General features: G+C 37.8%; 1 protein-coding gene and 1 non-coding gene across 3 annotated transcripts; both read left to right on the forward strand.

Annotated features, from left to right (window-relative positions):
• Nucleotides 1-851: 851 nt before the first annotated feature.
• On the forward strand, nucleotides 852-6,464 carry LOC127101117 (auxin response factor 19). Of its 2 annotated transcripts, none has more exons than XM_051038451.1 (14): nucleotides 852-1,184; nucleotides 1,293-1,417; nucleotides 1,655-1,753; nucleotides 1,856-1,912; nucleotides 2,060-2,215; nucleotides 2,304-2,388; nucleotides 2,490-2,586; nucleotides 2,693-2,857; nucleotides 2,972-3,094; nucleotides 3,200-3,275; nucleotides 3,416-3,554; nucleotides 3,694-5,498; nucleotides 5,628-5,818; nucleotides 5,919-6,464. In XM_051038451.1, the coding sequence occupies exons 1-14, from the start codon at nucleotides 1,133-1,135 to the stop codon at nucleotides 6,055-6,057; spliced, it is 3,309 nt and encodes a 1,102-aa protein (XP_050894408.1). In that variant the 5' UTR covers nucleotides 852-1,132; the 3' UTR covers nucleotides 6,058-6,464. The 2 variants fall into 2 exon arrangements, with proteins under 2 accessions (XP_050894408.1, XP_050894409.1); XM_051038452.1 differs by having other exon boundaries at nucleotides 2,490-2,580.
• A 14,693-nt stretch (nucleotides 6,465-21,157) lies between these two features.
• Nucleotides 21,158-21,264, forward strand: LOC127108739 (small nucleolar RNA R71). Its single transcript, XR_007796254.1, has one exon. It is a non-coding gene; the product is annotated as a small nucleolar RNA R71 (small nucleolar RNA).
• Nucleotides 21,265-23,243: the final 1,979 nt, after the last annotated feature.

The raw sequence follows: 23,243 nt of genomic DNA on the forward strand, positions 1-23,243 counted from the left end.
CTTGTTCTTCTCCATTAGATCCATTCAACACATGGGAAGGTGTCACATCAAAAATGCTTTTCTTTTTTTCTCTTTTAAAAAATCAAACTTTAATTTCTATTGCATTTTCATGTCCCTCGTTCCCGTCCTAACTGACCAGACCACCACTGTCATTGTCAGGGTAGTCGCCACAACATCTCCTGCATAGAATCTAACAACCACTATGTCTTGACTCGACCCACCACAACCACATCAACACAACATCCATCTCCTATAGATTTGAAATTGAGAAGATAATAAAATGGAGAGAGAATCAAAAATAGATTTTAATGAAACAAGAGAGGAAAAAAAGGGCACAATTTAAGATTGCAGACATGTTTTTCTTTTGAGTGGATCAACAATGATAAAATTGAAAAGGGAAAGAGAATATACAAAACACTTACCTTATATAGCGATAAAAAAGAAGAGAGTTATTGAAAATTATGATAACTTTCCCGTGTGAATGTCATTCAATCTAAATCCCTTTTTCACTCTCTCTTATATATTTCTCTATTTTCACTTTCTCTTCATAATCAAACCTGATCCTTAAACACAAGTTAAGTTAAGAAATTCAAAAATATTTTTAAAAAAATATATTAAAAAAATAATAAAGAAACTCTTACCTACAAAAATAATAGTTTACATCTTATTATAGAATAAAATAAAATAAAAATCAATATAAAAATCAATTTAAATGATAAGGTAATTTGAGTAACCCAAAAAAAAAAAACTTTAGTAAGCAAATATTTTATATATAAAAAATGATAAATGAAGGTTGGTTAGGGTAGTGGATATGTTGCAGTAACTATAATTAATTAGTTAAAATAGAAAAAGTAGAAAAAGAAAAAGAAAAGAACGAAGAATAGTCAACGTGTTCCAAGTTCCAACAATGAACACAAGCAACAAGAACAACAAGGTGTCTGAACTCAACAACAACACGATCTTTCATAACAATAATTGAATGTGAAAAGTTTCAGAGAGAGAAACACTCTTCAAATTCAATTCAAACTCGCCGTCGACCACCGGAAAAACTCGCCGTCGACTACCGGAGCACGATTCTTCCATTTAATCATCAATCACCAGAGAGAGATGAATCAATGAATCCACCGAAACAATGACAACGCAGGAAGAAGCTGATTCATCCACCCTCGCCGCATCTCCAGAAGGTCACCACTCTCTCTGGTTTCTTCTCCCTAAACGATACATTTCTTTGTCGTTTTGTTTCTATTTATAGTTTATGTGTATTTTACTGAAACCGTGTTTTGGTTTTTTAGTAGTTGCAGGAGGAGAGAACAACGGTATAAACACTGAGCTATGGCAAGCTTGTGCTGGACCTCTTGTCAATCTCCCTTTACCTGGAACTCATGTCGTTTACTTCCCTCAAGGTCACAGCGAACAAGTAAGCCGATACCGGAAACACGACACCGACGTTGACACATCCATACTCATAATAATTTGAAAACATAGATACTGACACACCTTTTTTCAGTGATTTTCTGTTATGAGAATCTGTTATAATTCACCTTTTCAATTTGTTATAAAAATTGTTTGTACTTAAGCACTTATATGATATGATAAATGTCCATGCTATAATAATTGGTAGCTTTAGCTTTAGCTTACATTCATTTTGTTTCAGGTTGCAGCATCTTTGAAGAAAGATGTGGATGTTCAAGTACCAAACTATTCCAATCTTCCATCGAAACTACCGTGTGTTCTTCATAGTCTCACATTACATGTATGCCGAATTTTTTAGTTTTAACTTTGTCTATATATTAGTTATGCAAGAGTTCGTTCGCCGTGTTCTAATTTTCTCCGTTTGTTGTGGTTGTTTTTTCAGGCAGATCCTGATACAGATGAAGTATACGCCCGGATGACGCTTCAGCCAGTGTCTTCGGTAAGAACACCATATGCAATGTTGTTTTACTTTTAGGATCAAATCTGTCGTATTTGCAAAGATTAAGGCTGAAAAAATATTCTTATTAGCACATAGAAATTTGGAAACTTTCTTAATTCGACGGTTTTGTGGACATGATTTGTGCAGTTTGACATGGATGCCTTATTAAGATCAGATAATTCTCTCAAGTCGAGCAAGACGCAGCCAGAGTTTTTCTGTAAACAACTGACAGCGAGTGATACAAGTACTCATGGAGGTTTCTCTGTACCTCGCCGTGCTGCAGAGAAGATTTTTCCCCCTCTCGTATGCTATTGTTTTTTAACATCTTTTTTCTTCGATTCCTCGACTAGAACTTACTTTAGAGTTTAATCTGGTTAATGTTTCTATATAGGATTTCTCTGCGCAACCTCCTGCTCAAGAACTCGTGGCAAAGGATTTGCATGGTAATGTCTGGAAATTCCGCCATATATACCGTGGTATGTATACATAAATCTATCTCAAAATTTGGAATTCCTGCTGACATCTTGTCGAGCACACTTCTGAAAATATCTTGCCTTTCCACGATCTTCCTAACCAGGACAACCGAAACGTCACTTGCTTACAACTGGATGGAGTCTATTTATCAGCGGAAAAAGGCTTTTAGCTGGAGACTCAGTTTTATTTATACGGTACAAGTAATAGTTGTTGTTATGCTATCAAACTTTATCATTTTGGCTAAACTCGTTTAAGGTTGCAACTTGCGGTCTTACTAGATATCATGATTTTGATTGGTCTTGGCAGAGATGAAAAGCAGCAGTTGCTTTTGGGTATCAGACGAGCAAACAGGCAACCGACCAATTTGTCATCCTCAGTACTATCAAGTGATAGTATGCACATTGGAATTCTGGCTGCAGCAGCTCATGCTAGTGCAAACAATAGTCCGTTCACCGTGTTTTATAACCCTAGGTCAATAATACCTGTCACTGACTTTATTCTGACAGAATGAATGCATAATTTCTTCGATTGCCATATTGACTTGTATCGTCGGCTCTTAAGCTTACATCCTTCCTTTACGTGCAGGGCGAGTCCCTCAGAATTTGTTATTCCATTGGCCAAATACTACAGGGCAGTATACAGCCACCAAGTATCACCTGGCATGCGCTTTCGAATGATATTTGAAACAGAAGACTCGGCAACAAGAAGGTGCTTCATTTTTTGACTATTATTAGGGTAGTTTGGTGAAAAATGCAAACTTGGAAATAAATCTTTGATATTGAATATTTGAAACAATACTGCATTTTATTGCAGATATATGGGTACAGTTATAGGCGTCAGTGATCTGGATTCCGTGAGATGGAAAAACTCGCAGTGGCGTAATTTACAGGTACAGTTTGTGTCATCTTTTAGCATTTCAACGACGTAAAAGTTATCATCCATAAGTAGTTAAATTCCGAATCACTTGTACTTCAAAATTAAATTTCTTCAACTTCAAGCATTTTTTTTAAGTTACTCGTAAATTTTCAGGTTGGTTGGGATGAATCTGGTGCTGGGGAAAGACGGAGTAGGGTCTCAATCTGGGAAATTGAACCTGTTACTGCTCCATTTTTCCTTTGTCCGCCTCCATTCTTCCGATCCAAGAGACCAAGACAACCTGGAATGCCTGGTAAATGATTTTATAATCGCCCCTTTTAGTCACAAAATGAAGTATGTTGGATTTCTTTTTTTCGGAAGCCTCTGGTTAATTCTTCCATTCTTGACTTTTGCACTTGTTTCATCTAAACTTCTATTACTTTTTTTTGCAGATGATGAGCTATTTGATTTCAGTAACCTTTTCAAGAGTACAATGCCTTGGCTTGGTGATGAAATGAGTATGAAGGATCCACAGGCTTTCCCTGGCATGAGCTTAGCTCAATGGATGACCATACAGAAAAATCCTGCTCTGGCGAGCTCGTTGCAATCGAATTATGTACCTTCTTTGTCTGGATCCGTTCTACACAATCTTCCCGGCACTGATATTGCTCATCAATTAGGACTTTCTACTCAACAAATCTCTCAGTCAAACAATGTAGCTCTCAATGCTCCAGTTCAGACTCCACCATCCGCATCTAGTGGATTAGGAACGGTCACGCAGCCTGAGCAGCAGTTGAGTAATATTACTCAACATTCTAGACAGAACTTGGCAAATCAAACTCTACCACAGAGTCAAGTTCAGACTCAACTTCTTAATCCTCGGACCCAAATGAACAATATTCTTCAATCACAACAACCATCCGTTCAAAACCATGAACTCCATAGAAGTTTCTCTCAGAACCAACTGCAGCAGCTTCAACAGATGTGTCAGAACCAACAGCCAAATATAATTCAATCCACTATGCCAGATCACAATAACCAACAGTTGCATATGTCTGATAATCAAGTTCGACTTCAGTTGTTACAGAAGCTTCAACAGCAACAACAAACATTCTTGACTCAGCAATCTGCATTGCAGCAGCCTGCTCAATTTGTTCAAAACCAAGAGCAGCAGAGACGACTTTTAGACGATCTAACACAGACACGCAACTCTAAGGCCCTAACTCCCGGTCAATTGTTTGAAATTCCTCCTTTGCTTCAAAACTCACTGCCCGAGGCTAATTCTATGGTCCATCAGATGACAGATCATAGTAGCCAGAACAATGTTCAGTTTTCTCATCCATCCAAACAACCAAAGCTTCAACATCAACAACAGCAAACGCAACCCGGCTTTCTGTCTAAAACTTCGAGTCATGTTGGACTTCCTTCTGCTACTACAAATAATCAGTTATCTGCTTCTGGTTGTAGTATACGCACTGTAGCAACGGGAACTGCGCCATCTATCATTACTGATGATGTTCCATCTTGCTCCACTTCACCTTCCACAAATAACTGCGCCCGTGCGCTTCCTCCAGCGACAGCATCCCATACCCTTATGAGCACAATAGGGAATGACATGGCTCAGTCTGCTGTGACAATCTTGAGTCAAAATTCTAATGCAAATGTGGTAAAATATGTACAGCCAAATTATCAAGTTAAGCCTGGTTTAAACATTTCTGAAAATCACAACCAAGGAAGTTTTTACCCTCAGACGTGCTTGAATGGTGGTGCTGTCCAGACAGATTGTTTGGATACGTCGTCTTCTACGACTTCAGTTTGCCTTTCTCAGAGCAATACACGCTTTCATCAAAACGAAAATCCGTTATCTTACAATCCACCGTCGATGTTCTGTAGAGACAACATTCGAAATGTGGAAATTCAGGCTGATGCTAGGTGCAATGTTTCATATGGCAACAGCATGAACGGGCAAATGAGAATGCCACTGAATCTAGATTCTAATGTAACCAAAGGCACAACAAGGTTAGGCAAGGATTTGTCAACTGATTTCTCTTCCGCAGGCTTGCTTGGAGATTATGAAAATAACAGCGATGCTCAGCCAGAACTTTCATCTTCCATGGTTTCACAAACATTTGGAGTCCCTGATATGACCTTCAACTCAATCGATTCCACCATAAATGATAGTAGTTTCTTGAATACCGGTCCATGGGCTCCACCGCCGCCGCCACATCAGTTTCAACGAATTAGAACATATACCAAGGTTTAGTATTATTACTATAATAACAGACACGTCTCAATGATGAACATGCCATTCTTAATTGATATTTTCATGATTATTATGTCGGCTTATAGCTATCTTTCGTTGTTAAGTTAGCTTTTTGTGTTGTAGGTATATAAACGCGGAGCTGTGGGAAGGTCCATAGACATAACAAGATATTCAGGTTACGAGGAGCTTAAACATGATCTCGCTCGTAGGTTTGGTATCGAGGGACAGCTGGAAGATCGACAACGGATAGGGTGGAAACTCGTTTATGTAGATCATGAAAATGATGTTCTGCTAGTGGGAGATGACCCTTGGGAGTAAGTCCTACTGCTTCATTTTTCATCAGATTTACCTTTGTTCTCTTACAATGTTTTAGTAGCTCATTTAATATTGGTTTGTTTCTTATGAATGTGTCAGGGAGTTTGTCAGTTGCGTCCGCTGTATTAAAATACTTTCTCCTCAAGAAGTTCAACTAATGAGCATAGACGGAGATTTTGGCAATGGCGGTAGCCTTCCGAAACAGGCCGGTAGCAGCTCTGACGGCGGGAATGCTTAAATGGTCCATGAATTCACTAACTATTCTTCTTTGTTGGTAACATAATCAATTCTTTGGGGACATATATTATTATTGTTGTCCCAAAGGTATTTATGATGCCTTTGTGGAGGGTTGGTTCTATGGAAAATTTGAAGATTCAAAACAATTGATGGTAACTTCCATGAAGGTGTTAATCTGCCAATTTATCAAATGCTTGCAGCTCAAGCATATCCAAAGCTAGGTGTAATGTAAAGGTGGAACAAATTTTCTGTTGGTATAGTTGAAGTATTACAGTATAGTTCAGTGTATCTGCTTTTGAAAGGAATTGTTGACATTTGAATTGACAGGTGGGGTCTTTTGGTTGGGCCTTTTGTAAACATCACCAGACAGCTAGGTTGTGACCATTGAAAAAAACCAGTCTTCCATTAGCCCTAATGTTTTTTTGTGTTGTCTACTAGTAAGTAACCAATGCTATAACCTATGCATGGTCAACTAGATGTTCAAACATCAACTCATAAAAAGATTTTTTTTACTCCTATCTTATTTATAAGAAAAAAAACTTTCTAAATATATTAACTTTAAATATAAATAAATATCTACAAATTTAGATTAATTTAATTACATTATCTCTCTTACATAAAATTAAGAAAAGTAAATGTACTTCATTATTTTTCTTAATAGTCATGAAATTTGTGTTTTTTTTCCTACTAAATGAGGCCTGGTAAATTTCTTAAGTGAGTTGGTTTGGATAACTAAAAGTTATAGAAAGTTTCAAAGCTCAAAAACTGATTATAGAAATACCTATATCTTATCTATCAACTATGGATTGTTTTCCAGTCAAACTAGTTCATTCAATAAAATACAAGTAAAACAATTTCTTTAGTAACATTTTAAAAATATTCAATTACACCCAAGTTTGTATAAAATACAATCATAATATTAAAATTTCTCTTGTTGATATAATTTTTGTCTCACTCTAAATCTTCACCTCTCTCATGTACATAAATGTTAAAAAAATAATAAATAAAAAACATAAATAGCAAACAACGATCAATTGGATCTATTATACGATCGGATCAAATGCCTCTTCTAGGACTACGAGTCAATTATATTCAATAATCTTTACATTGATAAATATCACTCTCAATAAAATTTTAAGCATGACAGTCACATTCAGACAATTGTGAAGGACAACACATGTTTAATACTGAGAAACATGTAACCAATCTAAACAGGGTTTGAACTTTTAATTGGTGACTGACTTGGTTAATATATCAATTGTATTATCTAAAATATAAACGTTTTGAAATAATATATGTCTGGAGGCAAGCAATTCTCTGATCTTGTAAAACCTCACAACAATATACTTGATACTGATGTACCCTCACATAATATTGTCTATAATGGTATTACATTAAGTGTTATATTTGGTAACAAGGCAACATAAATAAGTGTCTAAACGACACATTGATACATGTACAACAAAAGTTTACATGAAAAATTCTATACCTGTTTCTCAAAATATGTCTATACGAACTACAACATAACACACATCATAAACTCAAGTTCTCAAAAGTCCTATCTCTGAACTAACAAACATGTCTCTTGACACAACTCTTATGATGGTTGATCATATCATCAAATTAATGTGTTAAGATCCCTCTCTGATCCTAACATAAATGCATTGACAACTCAAGTAATTCCCTTTCTAGATTACATCACACAAAAATCACAAAATACACATTATCAATCAACAATGCAACACAAGCATGCTAATAATTCATCTCAACAGAGTTATATTTCAAACATGCAACAATACAACAAACATAACTTAAAATAATCCATATTCAAAATATTCTCATATTATTTCATACTTATTCTCAACGCTTAACATCTCGTCATAACACATATTTAAACATTTTTCACAACTCATAAAACATATTCCTCAAACTCGCACAACTCGACATTTACTCGATCAAATAATTTTCAATAATCCTTCTAATCAATTACTTATGTTATCACAACACATTTAACCTCTAAAATTATTACCAATTGATAATAATTCGCGTTAGCTTTCAAACGCTCTGAAATGCGTCTCGTTCCCAGTTACGAAACGCAAGTTATGATGAAAACAAAAAACAGAAGATTTTCGTCGCTAGAGCGTCTCGTTAAACGACGACTCCCTAAGCGATGGCGTACAAACCTGCAAAAAGCATAATGCGATTTTCCCCATTAAAGGACCTCCGAAACTCTGATTTCGATTCCGTAAAAAGTCAAACACTCTGAATCAGGCATACTACGATTATTCCATGGTTACAACCTAATTTAACACATAAACTTCATTATTTTTATGAAAATATTGATTTGCAAAAACTTCGATAATGCAACAATGGTGGAAAAACATCATGTATAAAAAAAATAGTCATAAATAGTGCATAAATTCATAAATTATTACAGACAATTTTCATCATACAATCAAAATTCATCCACAACATACATCCTATTGGAGGTTAAAGACTCCTCTACCATACCCCTCATGCATAAACCTTATTGAAAGCTATTCTCCCCCTTACCATATACTCCTAACAATAAAATTCTGATTTTTAGTAGAACTTCTTCTTCTCAACTCCAAGTTTATTCCTCTTTTTAGCCCTTTGATCTCTTTCTTTTTTCTCTGGTTTCTATGTAATGACAAAATAGGTTATTCATAGGTTTCTCTCATTATAATATATACTTAGGGAAAAATAACTCTTAATTACATTTTACTATCTTACCAACAAAATAATTGTTCCTCCTCAATTCTCACTTTCACCCCAAAAGCTCTATTTTCCTTTTGATTAATTAAATCTAGTAATTATTATTATTAAAATAATTTCTAGTAATTCAGACTCACTTCTACTTATCACTTACAACTATCTCTATACCCTTAACTCAATGGTACATTCCCCCACTCCCATATTTAATTAATTACTCACGATTAAATAAATACTCAAAACATAATAATTTAAATAATTAAATTCAAGAATTTGGGTGTTGTAGACCATACTGCTAGACATATCTGGGACGGAGAGGTAAAATTAGTTGGATTAATTCTTTTAAAATTACGTTATTATTATATTACAAGTTTCTGACATAAATTTAATTTTCGGCACGATCGTGGTCCGCTGAAGTTTATTAACCATTGGCGGAAGATTATTGGCTTGTCTCAGCCGAATGAGGAGTGATTTCAAGTTGCTTTGTTCATATCTGGGATGGAGGACTTGTGCATAACTGATTATGTTGCGATCAATCATAGGATGCTTAATGCATTCGTGGAGAGATGGCACACTGATACCTTGTCATTTCATCTACTGCTTTGTAAGATGCCTATCACACTCGACGATGTATCATGTTTGTTGTATTTTCCAATCAAGGTGAAACTTCTAGATCATAGGAGGATTAGCAAAGATGAGACACTCGAGATGATGGTAGACTATCTGAGAGTTGATCTATAGGATGCCATAAGGGAGTTTGAAAAAAACAAAGGGGCTCGTGTTAGGTTTGAATTCCTGAAAAAAGGTATATACATATGAGATCCTTAGAGTTGAGCAGGCTAGAGGTAATGACGAGCAAGTGAGGCTCCACAGAGCGTATGCTATGAAAGCATACCTGCTATATTTGGTTGGCACTACGATTTTTATGGACATGAGTGTCACTTATGTGGATGTCGTCCAGCTACGGTACTTTAAGGAATTTGAGCAGATCATTAGTACAAATGGGAGGCCGCTTGTGTTGATCTACTTGTACTCAAAGTTATCTAAGAGCTGTAGGTGGAAGACAAAGCAAGTCACGTGTAACATCAAATTATTAACGGTAATACTTATTGGTCTTTTAATGTTTTAGTTTCATTTTCATTATATTTTTGCAACGCCCTTGTTGATGATTCGTATGTTCCAACACTTTTCTGAAGCAGAAGAGCGATACAAAACGCAGTGATGTAGTGTTTCGCAAGTATACGAACGCGTCAGAGTAATATAAAAGATTGTCGAATCCACAGAGACCAAGTGTCAATCTATCGTTATCTATTGTTATGGTGTTTATCAAAGGCAATCAAAATAGGTGTTTTTGGAGTGTGCAACGAAAAGTAAAGTGTTGAATAGAGATTAATTAATAAAGACAGGATCGAATGTAATTCACGTAATCAATTAATAATCCAAGTACTTGCTAATAGAGCTACTTATGGGCAATGTTTTCTACTTTGAAAAGAACTAATTTAACAGGAACTGTCGCTTTCGCGTATTCAGAACCGAGTTGTACTCCCTAAATAAGCCCTCTTATTGTCACTTATAAAAAGGTGCGCATTGCGTTAGAGTAGTAAACCTATTTTTAAGAAATATAGTATCTTGACTAAGTTGAAAAGTATTATAACCTGGATTTCTTAACCAAAAGACGTTCTCACGAACCAGACTCTAAACTTATAAACGCGTCCGAAAATAGTTTTAAAATCTCTTTTCTTCTTAAGTTAAAAACTCCTAATGAACTAAACAAAGCGCTTTCGCTATTTTTGAAATAGTTAAAAACAATTAAGTTTAGATAGACGTTGGACGGCTTTCGATCTTACCCAATGGAATTGAAGTGCGGGAAAACTTAAGTTGAAAGTTAAAATAGCCCTTAAGTGTTTCTACGAACAATTGTACGAATTATCGGTTCAATTACGATCCTTACATTCTAACCTTATAAATTTAGTTAGACATGGTAAAGTAAAAGTGCATTAATTTAAATAAAAGTAGTGCGAGTGCGGAAAGTAAATAAAAGTAGTGTGAGTGCGAGGAAATAAATAATTTAAAGCAAGTGCGAGGAAATAAATAAAAGTAAAGCGAGTGCGAGGAAATAAATAATTTAAAGCGAGTGCGAGAAATAAATAATTTAAAGCGAGTGCGAGGAAATAAATAAAGTAAAGCGAGTGCGAGGAAATAAATAAAGTAAAGCGAGTGCGGGAAATAAATAAGATAAAGACAAGTAATAAAAACCTGCTCCAATCGGAGGGTTGAGTAAATTGCAAAGCGGAAATGAAAATGGCCGCAGGATTAACTTCCTTACAAAGTGCTCCAAACTCGATTACAGACTCTATCACAGACTCGATTACACAATTGTGGTAACACTCTAATGCGAAGCGATTACCACTTTATAATACTGAATATATGCCTAAGTGAAACAAAGTTGCTCTGAGTTTGCCTCTACTCTAAGTTTGGATGATTGTAAAAGTGATTTCGAGTTTCTATTTATAAGCAAGTAAAAAGATGGAAATGACCAGGATGCCTTTCAACTTGAAAACGGGAGGGAAAACTTTTCCTCTTGTGGCGCCCGCCACAAGGCCAATCTGAGGCGCCTTAGTGGAAGTAGTGGGGAACGTGGAAGTTGAGGGAAGTTGAGCTTGGACACGTCATGGCAGGGTCTATGGCGCCAGCCATGGGGTAGGCCACAAGTACAAAATGCTAAATTTTAGGGTTTTTGGCTCTTTTTTCGCTCCTTTTCTCGATCGGGGCTCCGATTAAAGTAAAAACCTGAAAACAAAGGAAAACATAGCAATAACACAACAAAATAACAATAAAACAACTAGAATGCATGTGAAATCGGAGTCGAAAAGACGGTAAATTTCAGTGTTATCAAACTCTCCCACACTTAAACCTTTGCTTGTCCTCAAGTAAAACATTAAAAAGCTCATAAAAGAAAATTTGTGTCAACGAGTGCTTCAGGTAAAAATTCTAAGTTCAAGTCGGGATGCAGTGATAGGTACTAACTGAGTGAACTAAGGGTATCATGATGACACTAATCCGCAAATACGGACATAAACTTCATTCCTATATTAACCAACCCATATTATTCTACAATACCTAGGCCTGCCTCTTCATCTCTTTTTGTGTCCTTTTCATTCGGGCACAATCACATTAAGCCCGTTATCCGTACATGCTTCATAGTAGAGTGGCCTGTTAGTGATTATGATCTGAGCATGGGGTTTCTGGCACATAAATATGTGTAAACCCTTTTATTGGACCCAACTGTAGTTGTGGGGGATCGGATCGTAATCCTCCCTACCGAGTTCAGTACCAGATACCTCTGAACCAACTAACAGTGGGTAAGTTTTTCTTTTTCTTTTTCTTTTTCTTTTTTCTTTTTTTTTTAGCAAATTTTTACAATTCTTTGGTTTAAATGACTTTGTGAGGGTCACCTATACCAGAGTTGCCTTTTTGCTTTCTTTTATTTTTTTGTTTTTCTGGATCATTCACTTCGGTCCCCTACGTAGAGGATGCGTAGGCCGGAGCTGACTGCTGAGATAAACTACTGAGGACTTATACGAAAATGATGATTAGGGCCATGGTATATGGGGTTTCGGGAGTGGTTCCTATACTTACGAAGTCTATGGTGCTAAAATAATACTAATGTTTCGCAAAGTTCTCCCAAGTCACCGCATCCTTACTCAAAACATGTCTTTAAAACCTGAAAACTTTCGGAATAACACTATTTTCTTTTGCAAATTTTTTTTCCGGTGGGGCTAAAGGTATGGGGAGGTAGGATTGTACTAAAGATATACTATATTTGGTGACTCGTCAGACTCATGCATTATACTAAAAAGCAAAATAAACAACTAAAAGGAAATAACAATAAATAAACTATCTAAAAACAACAAAGAAAAAGCGATAAAGGAAAAAACGAGAAAGGTAATAAAGAAAAGACGATAGAGTCTCCTCCCACACTTAAATCGAACATTGTCCCCAATGTTTCGAAATAAGATAAGGGAAGAGTTACCTGACAATCTATTGCTGACCACTAGTGCCCTCGCCATCCTAAGGTGGACGACGGGACCGGGTACGACGACGGTCTCTCTGATCCATCCTCACCTGCATGGCATCCTGAGCGGTCCTCACCTCTTGAAGGTTACCCGTAATGGAACCTTGAGTGGCTTCAATGAGTGCCATGTGTCTTTGGTGGTAGTGTTGCTGACGGGCTTGTGTATCTGTGATCGTTTGCAGGGATTGTAGAACAGTGTCATAGGACCTGTCTGTCCTCCGCTGCGACTCTTGCATGAAGCTCATGTTATCCGCCATTTGCTGCTGGATGGTAGAGAGTAGGTCGTCACGCCTCTTCTCTCTAGCCATGTGGTCACGCCACATCTCCTCTGTAATATAGAAGCCAAGAGTGGTACCTGCAGAAGAAGAAGATGGTGTGGTGTGTGGTGGTGAAGGATGATGGGGGGACACATGGGGTACGGGAGATCTCTCTCTCTGATCATACTCATCATCGGTGTCATGTCCCGCCTCATTAGGAATGTTAGGAGGAAGAGGACCCAAAACAGGTGGAGCATCTAAAGCGTAGGTCCAATTCCTTTCATCTCGTACATATGTACGTCTAGTGCACGGTAAAACAACAGATGGGATGGCTACACCATGAACCATAAGCATATAGCCTCCTTCTCTCCTCGAACGACACAGTTTCATGTCTCTAAAAAAATTTAGGTTAATTGTGCGAGGAGGTAAGGGGTTTAGGGTAGCCATCTCATTGTTCAGGTTAAGTGCCCGAGCAATAGATGTAATCAATTCACCAAAAGAAATCGGTCCCGCTTTATTCAAAGTTAAAGTCATATGAGCAAGCATGAACGGGACCGAATTAATACGTCTATTTGTGAGGCTTCCTTGTAAAAATAGAAGCTCTCTAGCATTAACCTTATTTGGATTCTCCCGGCCAAAAATAGTACATGTCAACAGGTATCTAAAAACTCTGATGGTCGGGTTGTGGATAGTTGAGGCAAGAACTCCTTCAAAAGAGTTTATGGAAGTGTTTGATAAACGCTCCCAGAAGGAAAATACCTCAACTGACCACTTTGAATCCAAAGGGGCCTCACAAATAGCACCGTCCCCATGAGGGATCCCTAACAAGCTGGCTAGTTCGTCGGTACTGAATTCATATTCAACAGCAAACATTCTAAATCTGACAGTACCAATTGTGCTAGCAGTGTTAGGGTTGACAATATAAATCAAGGAACTAAAAAATTCAATTGTCAACCGCTCATAGGTAGGTTCTTTGTTGGAAAAGAAATTATGCAAACCTAAATTATCTAATAAATGAAATATGCTATGATAGATACCTAAAGTGTAGAGACAGTTTTCGTCAACATACCTTGTCGGGAGGATTTCCCGATTTTGCAACCGTTCGATAATTTTTCTTTGTCTATCCCCCGGTTTCCCTCCTTGAAGAATGAATCCATTAAACTCCACTGTGTAGCTCTTGAAAAGTGACGAAGAAGATGAAGTGGTTTGTGAAAAGGTTGAATTTTTACGAAATCCGACGGATGAAAATGAAAATGGAAATTGGAAAGATGATTTGTACGGTGTGATGGTTAGAAAAGTATGAGCTTTTTGTGGGTTCAAGGATGTTTTTCCAAGGTGAAAAAATGGGTTTGGAAGGTTGTAAGGTGTAAAAATGGTGAAGAAAGGGGTTCTGCCCCGACCTTTTACAGACGCTGTGGCGGGTGCCACAGGGTCGATGGCGGGCGCCACAAGGCAAAATCTGGCTGGGCCAGATTTTGGTCCTTTGGCTTGGGCTTCTCTTGTCTTTTGACTTTGAGGGGTCCGGATAGCATTTGTTTTGTGATTTTCCTAGCATCATTGGCTTGCATAATTTTTGTAGAAGTAAAAATAAAATAAAAATGAAACAAAAATTAAATATTAGACTAATAAATAAATAAACAACTAAAATAAAAAATAAAAAAATGCAAATAAAACAAACATAAGACATATATAGATAAAAGTAGAAATATCGATGTATAGATGTAGTTTATATAATATTCCAAATGCGATAATATAAGATGGGTTATGTAAATACGAGAAAAATAAAATAAAAGAAAGATAAAATAAGATGGAATGGTGAGATCATATAGTGGGGATGTCATCTTCCTGAGTGGATCCACGGAGCGTGGCTACTTCCTGCCTGAGCTCTGCGATCTCCTGATATAGACAATCGGCTTCGGTAGCATGGGTGAGATCAGACACTCCTATCTGTAAAGTGAGGTCAGCCACCTCCTGTCTAAGCTCTGCGATCTCTCTACGACACTCAGCAATCTGGGTGCGGATTTCGGGGGTTTGCAATGAAAGATTATTAGAGAAAACAGTGATTCTGGGAGATTGTGGTGTAGGCGTGTATTCAGCAATGGGTGGTGATCTCGGCTCCTCGACGGTCTCTCTCTGGCCTTCCAGAGTATAACTCCAATTCGCTGGATCATGCACACTGGTCATCATAGGATCTGGCAGTGTGAAATAGTGGATAGCCTCGTTGTTGACCAACAATCGGAACTGACATGGGTGGAAAGAGGCTCTCCTCATCAACCCTCTGGTCAAACAGAAGTCGATGTCCATGGTGTTGTACCCACAGTAGGTCCGAAGATGTAACAGCTTGCGAGACAGACCTAAAGTGACAGCAATCTACGTGATGATTCCGCCAACATGGATGACTCCTTCGGTAGATCTGGAGATACCGCTGAGACTGTATAATAAAAAGTTCCCACATGCTACTGGGCGAGACTGGGATGCACAAAATAATAGGAAGATCTCCTCTTCACTCAGTAGTGTCTCTGCATCCGGCCTTCCCAGGAAGGAATGTGATAATATCATCTGAAAGTATCTGAAGGCGGGGTTATGTATAACATGAGACAACTGTGTAGATGGATCTCGGCTTCCGCCACCTGATATATCACTCCAAAACTTTTCAACCTCCTTACCCAGAAAATATCCCATAGGTGTCTCCGGGATAGCATCAGGAGTGGTCTGGAAGCCCAAAAGGTCGCCGAACTCTTTCTGGCTGAAAGAGTACTCAACTCCAAAAAGCCTGAAAGCAGCATACCCATCTGGTCCAGAGTATGGGTCATAGTCGAATGAACTCAGGAACTCCAGTGTCAGGTTCCTGTAGGTGTTACTCAAGTCATCAACAAACTCATCCCAATGAAGCTGGTGGCTAAGGAATCAGATACTTGGCTCGATACCCAGTGCCTCCATACAGTGCTGATCAGGATAACGTGTGGGTGCCATAGGGCGCTGATACAGAGCGATGTAGCGCTCTCTCTGAGCATTATCTCTATAGGCCACGTGCATGTCATCGAAATCCTGCATCCTGTAAAAGTTAAGAAAGTGATCCTGAAAGTGCAAACCATTCAAATTTTAGTCTCAATGCAAAATATGATAAAATAAAATAAAAATTAAATTAAATAAATGCGAAAAAGTAAAATGAAAGAAAAACCATGGGTTGCCTCCCCCGCAGCGCTTGTTTAACGTCATTAGCTTGACGATTAGAATTTATACACCTGTAGTAGTAGGAATTGGTGGATCAATCAGGGTGTGGCTTGAGTAGTATGCTGTAATGTCTCCTCCTTCATAGAGCTTCAGTCTTTGTCCATTTACAATGAATGGACTACATATTTCGTTCTTGATTTCTACGGCTCCGACTCTCAGAATCTTGGATACTTCGAAAGGACCAGTCCATCTTGAACGTAGCTTTCCAGGGAAGAGTCGTAACCTATAGTTGAAAAGGAGAACATGATCGCCTATATTGAAGTTTTTCTTTACTATTCTTTTGTCGTGATAGGCTTTTGTCCTCTCTTTATATATTTTTGCATTCTCGTAGGCAGATTGCTTAAGTTCTTCTAATTTATGAATGTTTAGAGTACGCTTTTCTCCAGCGGCCAGGTAGTCTAAATTCAAAGTCTTAATGGCCCAATAGGCCTTATGCTCTAATTCGAACGGTAAGTGACAGGATTTTCCATAAACTAGTTGATAAGGAGTAGTTCCTATAGGGGTTTTGAAAGCGGTTCTATAGGCCCATAATGCTTCTTGAAGCTTCTGAGACCAGTCTCTCCTAGAAATAGAAACAGTTTCCTCTAGGATTTGTTTTATCTCCCTATTAGATACTTCTACTTGGCCACTAGTCTGTGGATGGTATGGTGTTGCTACTCTATGCCTAACTCCATATTTTCTTAAAAGTTTGTCAAATATTCTCGATATAAAGTGTGATCCTCCATCGCTTATGACCAAACATGGTGTTCCAAATCTAGGGAATATATAATTTTTAAATAGTTTGATTACTACCCTAGTGTCGTTTGTGGGTGTAGCTATAGCTTCAATCCACTTAGACACATAGTCAACAGCTACTAAGATATACCTGTTCCCTAAGGATGGTGGGAAAGGTCCCATGAAATCTATACCCCATACGTCAAAGAGTTCTACTTCCTGAATGTTTCTTAGAGGCATTTCATCACGTCTTGAAATGTTTCCAGTGCGTTGGCATCTATCACACTTGACAATGCAAGCATAGACATCACGCCACATGGTAGGCCAGAATAGGCCAGCTTAAAGAATCTTGGCGTATGTCTTATAGGTGCTCGCATGTCCATCATACGGTGCAGAATGACAATGCTCGATAATATTATTTACCTTTTCTTCTGGAACGCAACGGCGAAAAATGCCATCTTTACCCCTTTTGAAAAGGAGTGGTTCGTCCCAATAGAAGTTTCTCACATCGTGGAAGAATTTCTTTTTGCGGTGGTAGTCAAGATCAGGGGGTACTATATCAGCAACTAGGTAATTAACGAAGTCTGCATACCAGGGTACGTTACTTATTGCTAAGGAATTTTGGGGGTGCTCATAAGGATCTAGGTTGTTATCTTCAATGGTTTCTACTCAGTCTATCATAGGCGAAATCATCATTTATGGGTACTAGTTCAGGTTTTAGATGTTCTAGCCTAGAAAGGTGATCAACTACTACATTTTCAGTGCCCTTTTTATCTCTTATGTCTAAATCAAACTCTTGTAGTAATAGAATCCATCGGAGTAACCTGGGCTTAGCATTTTTTTTACTTAATAGGTAATGAATGGCAGCATGATCGGTGTAAACTATAATTTTTGCTCCTACTAGATAAGATCTAAATTTGTCTATAGCGAAAACTACAGCGAGTAATTCTTTTTCAGTTGTTGCGTAGTTAACTTGGGTAGCATCTAGGGTTCTACTGGCATAATAAATGGCATGTAATTTTTTATCTTTCCTTTGTCCTAGAATGGCTCAAACTGCATAATCACTAGCATCGCACATTATCTCAAAAGGTTCCGACCAATCGGGCGGTTTCATAATAGGTGCAGAGATTAATGCTTGCTTTAAAAGATTAAATGCGTCATTACATTTTTCATCGAAAATGAATTCAACATCTTTCATTAAAAGTCCAGTTAAAGCTTTGGTTATTTTGGAGAAGTCCTTAATAAAACGCCGGTAGAATCCAGCGCGTCCAAGGAAGCTTCGGACTTCTCTGATGGTTTTTGGGGGTTTTAGGTTTTCTATAACTTCTATTTTAGCTTTATCTACCTCTATACCTTTTTCAGAAACTATATGTCCTAAAACTATTCCTTCGGTTACCATGAAATGACATTTTTCCCAATTTAGCACGAGGTTCACCTCCACGCATCTCTCCAGGATTTTCTCAAGGTTAGCGAGACAATTATGGAAATCAAATCCGCAAACCGAGAAATCGTCCATAAATACTTCCATGATACCATCTAGGTAGTCTGCAAAGATTGACATCATGCAGCGTTGGAAAGTAGTTAGGGCATTACAGAGGCCGAACAACATTCGTCTGTAGGCAAAAGTTCCATAAGGGCATATAAAGGCAGTTTTTTCTTGATCTTCGGGGTGGATAGGTATTTGGAAGAATCCAGAGTATCCATCTAGATAACAGAAGTAAGAGTGTATGGCTAGACGCTCCAACATTTGGTCTATAAATGGTAAAGGGAAATGATCCTTCCTAGTTGCTTTATTTAATTTTCTATAATCTATACACATCCGCCATCCTCCTTCTAAACGTTTTGCTACATGTTCGCCTTTATCGTTTTGCACGACTGTGATGCCTCCCTTTTTAGGTACTACATGCACAAGGCTCACCCACTTACTATCAGAGACCTGGTAGATTATACCTGCCTCAAATAACTTAAGAACTTCCTTTTTAACAACATCACTCATTATAGGGTTTATTCTTCTCTGATGTTCTCTGGAGGGTTTTGAATCTTCTTCGAGCGAAATCCGATGCATGCATACAGATGGGCTTATACCTTTCAGGTCAGAGATATTATATCCTAAGACTGAGGGATATCTTCATAAAACGTCTAAAAGTTGGTTCGTTTCCTCTTGGCTTAAGGTAGCACTAACTATAACTGGACGGTTCATCTCTTCATCGAGGAACTCATATCTCAGGTTCTTAGGTAGTTCCTTAAGTTCTAAGGTTGGTTTCTTAGGGCATGGCATAGGATCTGGGGTAAGGGATAAACATTCGTAAAGGTTATCATCGATGTAGGGTTTCTTAAAGTCATCATCTTACCTTATGAGAGTTGATGGTAACTTGGTTGTTTTTATAATTTCTTTTTGTTCTAATTCTCTAACACATTCATCAATGATATCTAAGGCATAACACGCGTCTCCCATCATAGGTGCCATAAGAAATTTCGAAAGTATAAATTCTATTTTCTCGTCACCTACCTCAAATGTCAACTTTCCTTTCTTAACGTCTATTATGGTTCCTGCAGTCGATAAGAATGGTCTACCTAGAAGGATTGGTATATCATTGTCCTCTTTGATGTCCATGACAACAAAATCAGTAGGGATAAATAACTGACCTATCCTAACAGGAACATCTTCTAAAATGCCTATCAGATATTTAACAGATCTATCGGCTAACTGAAGTGACATCTTAGTGGGCTATAATTCTCCTAAGTTCAACCTCTCACAAACTACTAAAGGCATTAGGCTCACACTAGCTCCTAAGTCTAGAAAAGCTTTTTCGATGACATGATTACCCAAAAGGCAAGGAATGGAGAAATTTCCAGGATCTTTATCTTTCTTTGCTAATTTGTCCTCGGAAATAGCATTACATTCCAAAGGATTCGGATCGTCAAGTCTATGTTTGTTGGTAAGGATGTCTTTGAGAAACTTTGCATAAGAAGGTATTTGGGTGATGGCTTTTGTGAAAGGGATTTCTACATGAAGTTTTTCTATAACTTTAATAAATTTTTGATACTGTTTATTGATCTGAGTTTGTTTGAGTCTTTGCGGATATGGTATAGGTGGTTTATATGGCAGGGGTAGTACGTAAGTTTTATCTTTAGGTTCTTCTCCTTTTTCTCGACCTTCCTGGTTTTCAGATTCCTCTGGTTCCTTTACTTCGTCCGTGGGTTTGGTACATTCCTTAGAAGTTTCGGGTTCACTCAATCTAGGGTTTGGTGGCTCATCATAAGCGTTCCCACTTTGTAGGGTAATGGCATTGGCTTGTCCTCTCGGATTTTGTTGAGGTTGTCCAGGGAATTGTCCTCCAGGTGTAGTCTGAGGGGCTTGGTTTAAAGCTACCTGAGAGATCTGGGTTTCAAGCATCTTGGTATGAGTAACTATTTGTTCAACCTTGGTTCCTAATTGAGTAATCAATTCGTTAACATGAATGTTTTGGTTCATGAACTCCTTGTCATGTTGGGTTTGAGCGGTGATAAAATTTTCCATAATTTTCTCAAGGCTCGACTTTAGTGGTACAGGTTGCATAGGTTGATTTGATCTTGGGGCTTGATAACTAGGTCTCGGAGGTGCATTATTTTGGATAGGGTTATTGTTTTTATAGGAGAAGTTCGGGTGATTCCTCCATCCAGGGTTATAGGTATTTGAGTATGGGTTCCCTTGGGTGTAGTTCACTTGCTCAGAGTGGGTTTCGTTTAATAGATTGTATTCTGCAGATTGGTGTCCTTTGGTTCCACATACCTCACAATCCGACGAAACTGCGGCTACAGTATTCAGGTTTATGCACATATGCTCGACCTTAAGGGCTAATGTATCCATTTTAGCTTGCATCATGTCTATAGAGCTTAGTTCATGCACTCCTCCTTGGGCTTCCTTCTTCTCAACTGTCGCTCGTTCGACTCCCCATGATTGATGGTTTTGAGCCATATCTTCAATGATGGCACTAGCTTCAGGGTAAGGTTTGTTCATCAGAGCACCGTCTGCGGCAGCGTCGATGGTCATCTTTGTGTTATAATGAAGTCCATTATAGAAGGTTTGAATGATTAACCAATTTTCTAAACCATGATGTGGGCATGCTCGTAACAACTCTTTATATCTCTCCCAAGCTTCGAACAGCGATTCTCCTTGGTTTTGGATAAATCTAGTTATATGGTTTCGAAGAACGGCGGTTTTATTCGGGGGAAAATATCTAGCAAGAAAAACTCTTCTAAGGTTATCCCAAGTCGTAATGGAATTGGGTGGAAGGGAATCTAACCATGATAGGGCTTTATCTCTGAGGGAAAAAGGAAATAATCTTAAACGTATTGCCTCAGGAGAAGCTCCATTGGTTTTAAAAGTGTCTACTAATTGAAGAAATATTTTTAAATGTTGGTTTGGGTTTTCAGTAGCGAGACCTGCGAATTGTCTCTATTGCACTAGTTGCAACAATGATGGTTTAAGTTCAAAGTTATTAGCTGGGATGCTTGGGTTTACTATACTAGAACTAGGTTCTTCATTTGATGGTTGAGCTAAGTCCTTAAGAGGTCTTTGGTTTTGATCTTCGGCCATAGCTCTCTTAATTCTATGAAAGAATAAACGTGCGCGAGCGTAACGTTCAGGTTCCTCCAGAGGGTGTACTAAGCTTAAACTTCCGGTGCTGCGAGTTCTTCGCATTGACCGACGGGAAATAGCCTAAGTCTAAACGATATAACAACAAGAAAATGAAATTTGACGAAATTGGTCCCCGACAACGGCGCCAAAAACTTGATGCGGTGTTTCGCAAGTATACGAACGCGTCAGAGTAATATAAAAGATTGTCGAATCCACAAAGACCAAGTGTCAATCTATCGTTATCTATTGTTATGGTGTTTATCAAAGGTAATCAAAATAGATGTTTTTGGAGTGTGCAACGAAAAGTAAAGTGTTGAATAAAGATTAATTAATAAAGACAGGGTCGAATGTAATTCACGTAATCAATTAATAATCCAAGTACTTGCTAATAGAGCTACTTATGGGCAATGTTTTCTACTTTGAAAATAACTAATTTAACAGGAACTGTCGCTTTCGCGTATTCAGAACCGAGTTGTACTCCCTAATCAAACCCTCTTATTGTCACTTATAAAAAGGCGCGCATTGCGTTAGAGTAGTAAACCTATTTTTAAGAAATATAGTATCTTGACTAAGTTGAAAAGTATTAGAACCTGGATTTCTTAACCAAAAGAGGTTCTCACAAACCAGACTCTAAACTTATAAATGCGTCCGAAAATAGTTTTAAAATCTCTTTTCTTCTTAAGTTAAAAACTCCTAATGAACTAAACAAAGCGCTTTCGCTGTTTTTGAAATAGTTAAAAACAATTAAGTTTAGATAGACGTTGGACAGCTTTCGATCTTACCCAACGGAATTGAAGTGCGGGAAAACTTAAGTTGAAAGTTAAAATAGCCCTTAAGTGTTTCTACGAACAATTGTATGAATTATCGGTTCAATTACGATCCTTACATTCTAACCTTATAAATTTAGTTAGACATGGTAAAGTAAAAGTGCATTAATTTAAATAAAAGTAGTGCGAGTGCGGAAAGTAAATAAAAGTAGTGCGAGTGCGAGGAAATAAATAATTTAAATCGAGTGCGAGGAAATAAATAAAAGTAAAGCGAGTGCGAGGAAATAAATAATTTAAAGCGAGTGCGAGAAATAAATAATTTAAAGCGAGTGCGAGGAAATAAATAAAGTAAAGCGAGTGCGAGGAAATAAATAAAGTAAAGCGAGTGCGGGAAATAAATAAGATAAAGACAAGTAATAAAAACCTGCTCCAACCGGAGGTTGAGTAAATTGCAAAGCGGAAATGAAAATGGCGGCAGGATTAACTTCCTTCCAAAGTGCTCCAAACTCGATTACAGACTCTATCACAGACTCGATTACACAATTGTGGTAACACTCTAATGCGAAGTGATTACCACTTTATAATACTGAATATATGCCTAAGTGAAACAAAGTTGCTCTGAGTTTGCCTCTACTATAAGTTTGGATGATTGTAAAAGTGATTTCGAGTTTCTATTTATAAGCAAGTAAAAAGATGGAAATGACCAGGATGCCTTTCAACTTGAAAATGGGAGGGAAAACTTTTCCTCTTGTGGCGCCCGCCACATGGCCAATCTGAGGCGCCTTA

This window comes from Lathyrus oleraceus, chromosome 7 (genome assembly GCF_024323335.1).
Source record: "Lathyrus oleraceus cultivar Zhongwan6 chromosome 7, CAAS_Psat_ZW6_1.0, whole genome shotgun sequence".
In the NCBI taxonomy this organism is placed as follows: domain Eukaryota; kingdom Viridiplantae; phylum Streptophyta; class Magnoliopsida; order Fabales; family Fabaceae; genus Lathyrus; species Lathyrus oleraceus.

Bases quoted from the DNA above. Each gene is read 5' to 3' on its own strand.
- LOC127101117 (XM_051038451.1), top strand. From the start codon at position 1,133: ATGACAACGCAGGAAGAAGCTGATTCATCCACCCTCGCCGCATCTCCA. The intron at 2,216-2,303 runs GTATGCTATTGT...GTTTCTATATAG, and splicing joins AGAAGATTTTTCCCCCTCTC to GATTTCTCTGCGCAACCTCC. The intron at 2,389-2,489 runs GTATGTATACAT...CTTCCTAACCAG, and splicing joins ATTCCGCCATATATACCGTG to GACAACCGAAACGTCACTTG.